The sequence below is a fragment of the Myotis davidii genome, unplaced genomic scaffold, assembly GCF_000327345.1.
Source record: "Myotis davidii unplaced genomic scaffold, ASM32734v1 scaffold1290, whole genome shotgun sequence".
In the NCBI taxonomy this organism is placed as follows: Eukaryota; Metazoa; Chordata; class Mammalia; order Chiroptera; family Vespertilionidae; genus Myotis; species Myotis davidii.
This window is the reverse complement of record NW_006282186.1, coordinates 236959-249156: the sequence shown is the minus strand read 5'-3', so window position 1 is coordinate 249156 and position 12198 is coordinate 236959. Positions and strand designations below refer to the sequence as shown.

General features: G+C 39.6%; 1 protein-coding gene across 5 annotated transcripts in view; it reads left to right on the top strand.

The window, feature by feature from the left end:
- MKLN1 (muskelin 1) overlaps positions 1-12198 on the top strand; it is a 346320-nt gene that overhangs the window by 268108 nt on the left and 66014 nt on the right. For all 5 annotated transcript variants that reach the window (XM_006752700.2, XM_006752701.2, XM_015567031.1 and 2 more), the window contains one exon: positions 3944-4056. In XM_006752700.2, coding sequence (XP_006752763.1) covers positions 3944-4056 — 113 coding nt within the window. The remainder of the gene's footprint in view (positions 1-3943; positions 4057-12198) is intronic.

The following is a 12198-nucleotide window of genomic DNA, read 5'->3' as shown; positions in this document are numbered from 1 at the left end:
AAAAGATTCTTGACTAACCTTATAACCATTGTTTTGAACTCTATATCCAGTATTTTGCTTGCTTTCATTTCTTTCATTTTTAACATGTTTCTTTATCTCTGCATTTTGGCTGCTTCCCTCTGTTTATTTCTGTGTATTAGGTAGAGCTATTATGTCTCCTGGAATTGGTAGAGTGCCCTTTGTATTAAGGGTCCTATAGGGCCCAGTGGCTCAGTCTCCCCAGTCACCTGAGCTGGGCACTCTAGGTGTGCCCCTGTGTGGGCTGTGTGTACAGTCTTCTTATAGTTGAGCCTTGATTGCCATTGGCGTCACTAGGAGGAATTGACTGTGAGGACTAGCTGTGTCTACAATAAAAGAGCTACCATGCAGGAGACATGCCTTGGAACAGAACTGCTTCATTGGGGCTTTGGTGCTCACTGAGTCTGCCCCTGGAGCGTGTTGCTTGTGGATACATAGAGTTGTAATATGGTATGGTCTGAAGCTGTCCATCGGGCACACTGACTCAGGCCTCCCAGGAGGTGCAAAGTCAGGCACTGCCTAAGGCCACTAGCAGGAGCTACAGTGACATCTGCAGATGGCTACTACTTATATTGGGCTTAGAAGTGCCTGGGTGAGGCCCAGCTATGAAGCAAGGCATCCTGGTGTTCGTGCCGGGTCTTGGACTTTTTATTAATTGGTTTGGGGCATGGTGATACCAGCTGCTGCTTGTTTGAGTTTTTAGCAATGTCTGAAGCCTGAGCCAGGACAGACCATATATGGAAAAGCAGTTGTAAACAACTTGGTTGGGGCTGCAAATTGGATTGGGTGGGGTCTCAGGGAATCACCAGGGTGGAGAGAACAGTGGGCCAAGCTGATGGAAACTCAGATATGACTGCTAGTCAGCTCTGCGATGGGGGTGGTCCCATAGGAACAGTGACTCCTGGGAGCACCCCTCTGGGAGAAAGCTGCACCCAGTTCCTGCTCCTATGCCATACAGTCCAATTCTTCCCCATATGTACCTGGATTCCCCTAAAGCTGCTGTCTGTACTGGAGCTCAGAGGAAGCAAGATCATGTAAATTCTTGCATGGGCCCTTTAAGAGGAACACCTGGGTCTCCAGCAGCCTTTATGACACTCAGCTGCAGTCCCTGCTGGTTTTTAAAGCCTGAAGTTATAGGGACTCTGGAACCCTAGGCTGGGGGTCTGGTGAGCAGCTGGGACCCTCACTTCCTTGAAAATATCCCTCCCGATTAAAAAAACGCAGCATGTGGGTGTTGGATTAGCTCAGTCTATGCCTCTGCTCCTCCTACCAGTCTCAGTGTGCTTTCTTCTTTGCTTCTCTAGTTGTAGGACTTCCATTCAGCTAGATTTCAGGTGGTTCTGAATGATGGTTCTGTATTTTAGTTATAATTTTGATGTGGTTCTGGGAGGCGGTGAGTACAGGTGTTTGCCTAAACCGCCATCACAGTTCCTTCCCTTGTCTTTTTTAAAAAAATTATTCTCTAATGTACCTTACCAATTCAGATTAGTATTAAAAAAATATTGACCAGACATGCCTCTGAGTGCTGGGAGAAATGGATAACTTCTATAGCCTGTTCTCCTTTAAGAAAAAATAAAAAGAGAGGGGTGCTGCTTAAGGACGATCGTACTGTCCCAGGGATGTACATAAATTGTTGTATAATTTTTAAGCTTGAGAATGGACATTCAGTAAACCAAACTATCCTGCTGCAAATAATGTTTTTTTCTACTTTCTTATCTTCTCACTACAGTTCTCCAATTATTTCTATGCTTTTTAAAAGTTTCTTATATTATTTATCCATTAAATAATACTTTTGCTGCCATTTGTTTCTAGATAATATCTTATCTTTGAATGGTTTGAATTAAATAATTAGATGATTTAATTAAATTTTTGTTATGCGTCATTCAGGTATGTCAAAAGGTCTTGTTTCTCTCTGATTTATTCAATTTTACTATTAAACTTCAACTGGGACCACAAAGTATTCATGGACAAGAATGACATCTTGGATTAATTCCATTGGGATGCTTGCTCTGTGCCAGATTTTATTTTGCTCAGCTATCAATGAGGCTGTTGTGGAAATGTGGGTTTTCTTTGCTGTGAGAATTTATGCGTACAAAGAGACCTGCTTTCAGAAAGAACATTGAGAACCCAGAGTCCAAGAGGGAGGGTTATTAAAGTTAATGAACCAGGATAACCTTATCCAGAGGGTGCCAGAAACACTATAAAACAAAAGGTCAATTGCTATTGCTATTTTAGTTATATATCCCCGCCCTCTCTAGGCTTTTAACTGCCTTTACAGTGAGGCCTTGCAAATAATTTTTAAGCCAGATCAAAATTCTTAAATTTTTTTCCTGTAAAATTCTATGTATCTGGGCATTATTGTGTGCCATTTCGGAAACAGAATGTTACTTAACTAATGGGAATGGATTGTTGTAGTTCTGATATAGTAGTTCACATTTGTACAGAGCCAAAGTGTTCCAGGTACCGAGTTAGACATGGAATCAGGCACAAGTATTTTTTATTTCTGTGCGTTTTAAAGGTAGAAATGCGGTTCATACTTGCCAGCCTTCAGAATGTTTTCATGAACTTGTATCTGAAGAACTTCACAACACTGAGAGTTTTGTAAATAAAAATACTAATAACCAGTGAGGTTATGTGACCTTTCACTGAGTTAGCACTAGAACTCAGTCCTGTTCCAGTGGTCTATTCTTATCCAGAAGTATTGTTTTGATTTCCCAAGATTCTTGGGGCATAGAGTGGGATGTTTCACTTAGAAAATTCACTTAGAGTTTGAAATTATATGACAATATGGCAAAAACCTCTTAGAAGAGAGCCCAACTCTATGAATGGCAAGACACTTCTTAAACGGTATTACAATATTTCCAAGTGCACTTTGAATTATAACCCTTTATGGTGGGGCATAACTTAGATGGCAGTCTCTTCATATATATGACTAGGACATGTCAGTTAAGAGAGTAGATGGCTTTACAGTTTTCCTGTGATGTCTAATTAACTTTATAAAAAATAATTGCTGGGCTTGTATAACCATTAGACATAAGACATTTATTTACAAAGGGGGAAGTATTTGAAGAAAGGAAAGGCACTCTTATTATATAAAAAGAATGGGATAATACACATTGTTATGTATAAAGATTTTCATTTTTCACTGAGCAAGAAATCAGTTTTGTCACAGGGGATAAAGTCTATGGATATAATAGATATTTCAGAGTTAGAAGATACCAAATTCTCAAGATACCTACAAATGACTGAAAGGTGGACTTACGAGGAGTTAAAAGCTACCACAGTATATATGGAAAAATTTCCCCAATTTTCCATGGGAATACCAAGGCCATATGTATGCATCACTTTATTGTTAAGATATCTAACTTTAACTTCCGGCTAATTATTGTTTTTGGTGTTAACATTAGAGAGAAAACAGTTATAATGTGATTTTTTTCCAGAAATAGCTAGATGTCTTTATATTTTACATTATATATTTCTTTGGTATTTTTTTTTTCTTTCTCTTTTTTCTCTTTGCAGTCTGAAGCTGCATTATTAAGAAGGTGGTAAATGTAAATTTTTTGTGGGCTAACTCAGAAACTCCTATACTGGCTGAATATCAGATTCACCATGGATACTTTAAAAGTACAGACTCTTTTTTACCTACTAAATACCTATGGAAGCAGAATCTTAGGGAATTCCTCCTCATTGTCTGTATTTTTATAAATCTCTCAAAATAGTGGTTCCACAGCAGCTTTTCCACATACTCATGTTTAGGAAACGCTAGTCTAGAAATATTTTGGAATGCTACCAGTTTAAAAATTTTAAGTTTATTTAGATGTACCTTTTTAAATGGTTTTAGAGACAACTGGGTAAGTCTGGATGCCTAGACTTATATTTTGTCCTTAAATTTATCATTTTACACATATTTTTCTAATTTTCATAGAGACCGTTTATTTGTTTGGTGGCTGGGATGGAACACAAGATCTTGCTGACTTCTGGGCGTACAGTGTGAAGGAGAACCAGTGGACATGTATCTCTAGAGACACTGAGAAAGAGGCAAGTTCTCACACTTTTCATCCATCAGTATTGCAGTAGGGGTGCGGGTATACACTTCTTTTTTCTGGATAATTTGTATTCTTTTCTAATATCTATCAGCAGTGACAGCAGAAGAATTTGTGGTGAACAAGTTTGGCTTAAGTACTTTTACATTCCAGCTTCTATACATGGTTCTTCAACTACTTGTACATGAACAAATCTATCTTACAGAATTAAAAAGTAGTGGTTATCTGATACTAGAGGTATGGTGCACGAATTCGTGCATGGATGGGGTCCCTTGGCCTGGCTGGCAATCGAGGTCGTCTTGCCCAGTCTGGGAGGAGGGACTGCAGGACATTGGCCAGCTGTGGGGAGGGACCGTGGGAGGTTGGCCATCCATGGCAGGTTGGCTGTGGGAGCACACTGACCACCAGTGGGCAGCTCCTGTGTTGAACGTATGTCCCCTAGTGGTCATTGTGTGTCATAGCTACCAGTCATTTGGTCGTTTGGTCGCTTAGGCTTTTGTGTATATATACTAGAGGTCTGGTGCACAAAATTTGTGCACGGGGGTAGGGGGGTGGCAGGGTTGTCCCTGAACCCGGCCTGCACTCTCTCCAATCTGGGACATCCCTCTCACAATCCAGGACTGCTGGCTCCTAACTGCTCGCCTACCTGCCTGCCTGATTACCCTAACCGCTTCTGTCTGTCAGCCTGATCCCCCCAACTGCCCTCCCCTGCTGGCCCGCTCACCCACAACTGCCCTCCTCTGCCGCAACCTGCCTCTTCCGCCAGGACTGGCCTCCTCTGCGCCGCGCGGAGCTGCAGGACTCCCAGGCCTCATGGCTCGGAGCGGCCACCGTGCCCCCCTCCGCTGTGTGCGGGGCCATCTTGTGGTAGCCATCTTGTGACAACATTGTGCAAGGGTGTCGTGCAAAGGTGTGACGCCACCAAGGCTTTTATTATATAGGATTATTATATGTGATAGATCATTTAGTTTTTACTACTTTCCTGGGAATGTAACTATGTAACTATCTTGATTTTTCATGTTCCTGTCACTTCTACTCTCATTTCACGCATTCATCTTATTTTGAGTTCTGGAAAATTGTGCTTTGGATGGCTTCACTATCTCACTGTTTTGGCCCCTTACTATTTAACAACATATCAGTTTTACAAATGAAACATGATATTTTTACCTAAAATTGTATTTATGTATTTGTGCCTGCTGATATATGTATCCACCAAGCATTTCAGTAGTGAATAAGATGGCTTGATTTATGGCTTCGAATTAAATAAGTACATAATTATACACTGGTATAAAGCAAAAGTTAATTCATTTTTCCCCAAATCTTTATTTTTAATGTTTTTATTTATTTTAGAAAGAGGGAAAAAGAGAGGGATAGAGAAATAGGAGCATCGATGAGAGAGAAACATCCATCTGCTGCCTTCTGCATGCCCCCTACTGGGGATAGAGCCCACAACCCTGGCATGTGCCCTAATCAGGAATCTACCTGGTGATCTTTTGGATCAGGGATCAATGCTCAACCACTGAGCCAGCCTTGCTGGGCTCAAATCTTTATAGAACTTTTTATTGTACCCTATGTCTAAGATGTTTCAGATTATGAGGTTAAAAATAAACTGTAACAAAACAGTAGAAGCTACAAGTGAAAAGTGGGAGAAAAAGACCTAATTTAAAACCCACTGATTTTCATGTAAGAAGGCTATTTCAAAAAGATCTAATACTGTGTCTTTAATCCCAGGACACTGGATTCTTGTGTACTCATGTGTTCCCTGGGTTAATAACTTAATTAATCATTCTTTCCAAAGGTATTTTAAAATTCCGATTTGTATTTATTATCTCTGTAAAAGTATATAAAAATGGCCTTTGTTTTCAATATTAAAGTACCATTTTCTGAAGTGATATTTCTATCCTCAACAAAAATAGACACCAAAAAAAATACCTTTCTTCTCAACTATTTTATTTTTATTTTTATTTTTTTGGTATAGCAAAGGTGGAAATTTATTGAAGAACAAGTACAGATTCCCATGTGGAGAAAGGGAAAGAATCTCACAGCACAGACTCCCAAGTGGGGTGGGGGAAAGAGGCCCCTCTTTTATTATTTTAAATTTATCTTTATTGTTGAAAGTATTACAGATGTCCCTCTTCTCCCCCCACCCCAAAATCCCCTCCATTCCACAACTGCCCCTCCCAGGCCTTTACCACACTATTGTCTGTGACCATGGGCTATGAATATCGTATATAATAAAACCTAATATGCAGATCGACTGAATAGCAGAATGACTGGTCGATATGCTGCGCACTGACCACCAGGGGGCAGACGCTCAACCCAGGAGCTGCCCGCAGGCCCCATGGCGGGTGCCAGCGCGCCCCCCCTCCCCCTGCAATGGCCCCACCAGTCATCCCACAGATCAGCCTTGATCGCCAGCTAGGCCTAGGGATCCTACCCGTGCACGGAGTTCATGCACCGAGCCTCTAGTATATGCATATAAGTTCTCTGGTTAATCTCTTCCCCCTCCCCGCCCCCACTTCCTTCTGAGATTCATCAGTCTGTTCTATGCTTCTATGTCTCTAAATCTATTTTGTTCATCATTTTATTTTGTTCATTAGATTCCACATATGAGTGAGATCATGTGATACTTATCTTTCTCTGACTGGCTTATTTCACTTAGTGTAATATTCTCCAGGTTACTCCATGCTGCCTTAAAGGGTAAGAGAGCCTTTTTTTTTTTTTTTACAGCTGCACAGTATTCCATGGTGAAATGTACCACAGCTTTATTATCCACTCATCTACTGATGGGCACTTTGGCTTAGGTATTATAAATTGTGCTGCTATGAACATAGGGATGCATATATTCTTTCTGATTGGTGTTTTGTGTTTCTTGGGATATATTCCCAGAAATGAGATCACTGGATCAAATGGGAGTTCCATTTTTAATTTTTTGAGGAAACTCCATACTCTTTTCCACAGTGGCTGCACCAGTCTGCATTCCCACAAACAGAATATTAGGGTTCCCTTCTCTCCACATCCTCACCAGCACTTGTCATTTGTTGATTTGTTGATGATAGCCATTCTGACAAGTGTTAGGTAGATACCTCATTGCTGTTTTAATATATATCTCTCAGATTATTAGTGACTTTGAGCATTTTTCCATGTCTCTTGGCCTTCTGTATGTCTACTTTAAAGAAGTGTCTAGTTAGGTCCTTTGCCCATTTTTCAATTGGGTTGTTTGTCTTCCTTAAGTTGTATGAGTTCCTCATATATTTTGGAAATTAACCTTATATCAGATATATCATTGGCAAATATGTTCTCCCATGCAGTGGACTCCCTTTTCATTTTGTTGATGGCTTCTTTTGCTTTGCAGAAGCTTTTTATTTTGGTGGAATCCCAGTTGTTTATTTTCTCCTTAGTTTCCCTTGCCGTAGGAGATGTATCGGTAAACATATTGCTACGAGAGATGTCTAAGATTTTGCTGCCTATGGTTTCTTCTAAGATTTTTATCTTCAAGTATTTTAAATGCAGGTTGATTGCATTTGTAATTACTCTTGCAATAAATCTGGAATTTATCCAGAAAATCTCCTTCTTTTTCATAGAGTGCATCTAATTAATGCCTAAATTCCAATAGTTCTAACACTCAGTATTACATTTCACATGTCTTTTCCTCTCTGTCTTCTTGGCATTAATTCCAACTTTATACTTTCTTTCTTAAAATTTTTACCTCTATTGTTGACTCCAGATCTATTTTCCATTTATTAGCACAGTCTTTTTTTTTTTTAAATATACATTTTATTGATTTTTTACAGAGAGGAAAGGAGAGAGATAGAGAGTCAGAAACATCGATGAGAGAGAAACATCGACCAGCTGCCTCCTGCACATCTCCTACTGGGGATGTGCCCGCAACCCTGGTACATGCCCTTGCCCGGAATCGAACCTGGGACCCTTCAGTCCGCAGGCCGACGCTCTATCCACCGAGCCAAACCGGTTTCGGCTATTAGCACAGTCTTTAGAAAACATATTGGGCCATGTGACACTGCTCAAACCCCATGGTTAGCTTCAATCCATTTCAGTTACCTATTACATTCTATTTCATTTTGAACTTTACAAAACTTCAGTGGCAAATAATAATAAGCATTATTTTACGCAAAAGTTTACAGATTGGCTGGGTCATTCTTTTGGTTTTGGCTGGGCTCACTAATGTGTCGGGACTCAGCTGGCTATCAGCTAGTGCGGGATAGCTTCAGCTGGGACTATTTGGCTCTGTTCTAAGTAATTGCTTACCTTCCTGTTGGCTAGCTGGGGACTTGTTCTCATGTCTGGGGTAGGGCTGCAAGAGGAATGAGGTGGACATGAATATGCCACCAAATTTACTATTGTCCCATTGGCCAAAGAAAGTCATGTGACCAAGTCCAGAGTCACTGTGAGGTGAGGGGTACTATCAAAAGGTATAGATACAGGGAAGTTGGAATAACATCAACAGTAATCAGAAGTATAAGGCAATTTATCTACCTAGCTTTTGTTTGTATTTTTTGCTTAGAGTAAAAACTTCAAATTTCTCATCAGGATTTGGTCACCATTTCTAGTCTCATCTCCTGACTTAGTGTGCTAGCCATACCTATAGTTTCTGAAATTATTCGACTTTCTCATCTGTGTCCTTTGGCAATAGTTTTTTTCCCTATTTGGAATTAACAGAGGGTTGTCCTCCCATGCACCCTACTTATAGTGTAGTGTTTGTGTCTTCTTCACGCTCTATTAACAGCTTTTTTTTTTCTTCTTTATGTGCTCACTTAATGCCTTATATTCTTTGAATGGGTTATTGTAATGATTATTTGCGTTCCTGTGTTCCTACCCAGACTCTGAATTCCTTAAGGCATAAATCATATATATACTTACTCTGTAGTGAGTAATTAGGTAATATTAATTAAATGAAAAGTTAATACTGGAGAAAAGAAAGGGAATGATAAATACAAAATTCAGGAGAGTGGCTGTTCGGCAGGACAAGGAGTTGGTTTACACAGGATTTCAAAGGTAATATTTTTTATTTTTGAAACTGGGCGTGGTTATTATTTTTATACCATTTATATGTTACAAATAATATTTAGAATGCAATTTATAATTATTTAAAACATACACTGGAAAAATAGATTATTTTGACAAGACTACTGTTTCTGTTATTTTGAAGTCAATAGATTTACTAGTAAGTGGTGACCTAGTGCTGGAGTTTGGATTTATTATAGTTCATTGCTTTCTTGTAGACACCAAAAAAACTTTGGTTGATCTGTGAATTGAATGGTAATATATGGCTCTAGCATAAATACGTATTCCTTCTAAAACTGAAGTTAATATTTCATTACCTATATTTATTTTACTATACCAGTGTGTACAACATTATTGTTTGATGATACCCCAGGGCATGTGTTTTCAAAGTATGATATACAATTAAAAAGCAAAATTAATTTAACTAACTTAAATATGTACCTAATAATATTTAAGAGATTGAAAGAATGGGATGGCCCAGCTTTTAAAATGAATAATTATTTTAAATGTGCAAGTTGATATGCAAGTAAGTTTTTATAGGTTTAAGATATTTTTGTTTAGTTTTGCATATTAATAAATCTCTTTAATGTATTACTTAGTGTAAGACAGCTAGATTCTCATATGTGCTGCTGCACTTAGTCTCTGTGACATAGTGTTCTCTGTGGAATATATGAAGAAAATTGGATTTCACATAGATATGTTTTTGGAGAGGAGAGTAGTGTTTTAATGGCCTTTTGAGATAATTGCACATGACCCTTTTTTATCTTATCCCAAATTAACAAGTGGTTGTTTCTTAAAGGTAATTGCATTATAGACTCTAAAGCCATATCAATTAACATTTTATTTTCTGCTACATTGATCTATCTTGCTCTTTGAATAGACCTTTTATCCATGGTGCTTTTTACTCATGTGTTTGAAAAATATTGGTTCTCTGAGTTATATATATCTTCAAATTGTTGACATTTTATTATACAACTAGAGGCCCAGTGCACAAACTCGTGCACCGGTGGGGTCCCTCAGCCTGGCCTGTGGGATCGGGCCAAAACCAGATCTATGACATCCCCCGAGGCGTCCCGGATTGTGGGAGGGCTCAGGCCAGGCTGAGGGACCTCACTGGTGCATGATCAGGGCTGGGAGGGACGCAGGAGGGCTCCAGGGTATGTCCAGCCTGTGTCGCTAAGTCCAGATTGGCCAGACCCCAGCAGCAAGCTAACCTACCGGTTGAAGCGTCTACCCGCTGGTGGTGAGTGTACATCATAGCGACTGGTCGACTGGTTCGCTCTCTGCCTCCTGATGGTCAGTGCATGTCATAGCAACTGGTCAATCAGTCGACTGTCCCATGGTGGTCAGTGCACGTCATAGTGAGCAGTTGAGTGGTCTTAGCATATCATTAGCATATTACGCTTTGATTGGTTGAACAGATGACCAGACACTTAGCATATTAGGCTTTTAATATATAGAATATCCAAAAATGATACATTTTTAATATCACTATGAAGTCATTAGAAAAGTCTTAGAATAGTGAGGAAGTGTCAAGATCACATTGGTGGGTAGGAGTTTTCAAAATTTTTAATTTTTGCTCAATTTAAAAATCTGCGTTCTATAACTGGCAACTAATTTTGTGAGTTATTTTCCTTCAAAATGACATACTTTATTTATTTTTAATGTCAGGCATATCATAATGTCTGAATAACACTACTTGGATTGTTAGTTTTCTTTCCAATAAATATAGTGTTACGTGGGAAAGCAGCTAAGTCAGCTTGCATCTCAATCACATAGGTGCTTTTTCTTGAGATAACCATTATACATCAAGAAGCATTGTTTTATAGTTTTCTAAATCTCTTTAGTGTTTGGTTTAATAGAAGGCAGTTGTATTCATATCCACTTCTGCATTCAATATATTGCTATATCAAAAGTCATTAGCCTCTGAAAAACTTCACCTACATTCATAAGAGGATAAGAGTGAAAAGATAAATTTTATCTTAGTATTATGAAAATAACATTGATTTTGTGGACTCCTGAAGTGTTTTTAAGACTTCAGACTGCACTGAGAATAGCTGCTTTAATTTATTCCACAATCCCTATTCAGAAGTAGACAATCATCCCAATAATTTCTTTAGTAATGTCCTCAATAGGTGTCCCACTGTCAGCCCAACCCCTATCCCTGACCTAGAACTCAGTTCATAATCATGCATTGCATTTCAATGTCATGTTTCTTTAGTCACCTTCAGTCTGGAATAGTTCCTTAACCTTTTCTTGACCTTGACATTTTTGGAATACAAAGAAGTTATTTTGTAGACTGACCCTCAGTTGGGTTTGTCTATTTTCTTAAGATTGCATTTAGGTTAGACAAAAAGTCCAGGAATACCATGTAGATGACATTGGGTCTTCCTTAGTGTATTTTATCAAGAGATTTGTCTGATATTAGCTTTGATCAGTTGGTCAAGGAAGGTGCCCTCCAGATTTTTCCATTCTATAATTAATAAATAAATTTTGAGATTATGAAAATATCCTGTTACTCATTTTAGCATCCATTGATGAAACTGTTGAAGCTTTCCCAAAGTGGTTGTACCATTTTATATTCTTGCCAAAAATGTTTGAGAGTTGTTGTTGTTCCCTATCTTCTTCCCCATTGATCTTCGTCAAAATCAGTTGGTCATCTACACTAATAAAAGAGAAATATGGTAATTGGCATACGACCGCTACCCTTTTCATTGGCTAATCAGGGTGATATGCAAATTAACTGCCAACTCAGATGGAAGTTAACTGCCAACAAAGATGGTGGTTAATTTGCATATGTAGACACAATGCAGGGAGGCGAAAGGGAAAGCAGGAAGAAGCCCCCTGCCACTGACAGTGATCGGAAACCCAGCGGGGAGCTAAGAGCCGGGGGCAGGGCAAAGGCCGACGCTCTATGCCCCAGCCATGATCGGAGAATCAGGTGCCTTTGCCGCCCTGGCCAGTGATAGCAGGAAGTATGGGTGGAGCCAGCGATGGGAGCTGGGCAGGGTCAAAGCTGGAAGTCCCGGGAGCTAGGGGTCCCTTGCCTGGGCCTAAAGCGGAGCCCACGATCGCGGGGCCGCTGCCGCTGCGGGTCCCCGCTGCCCGGGCC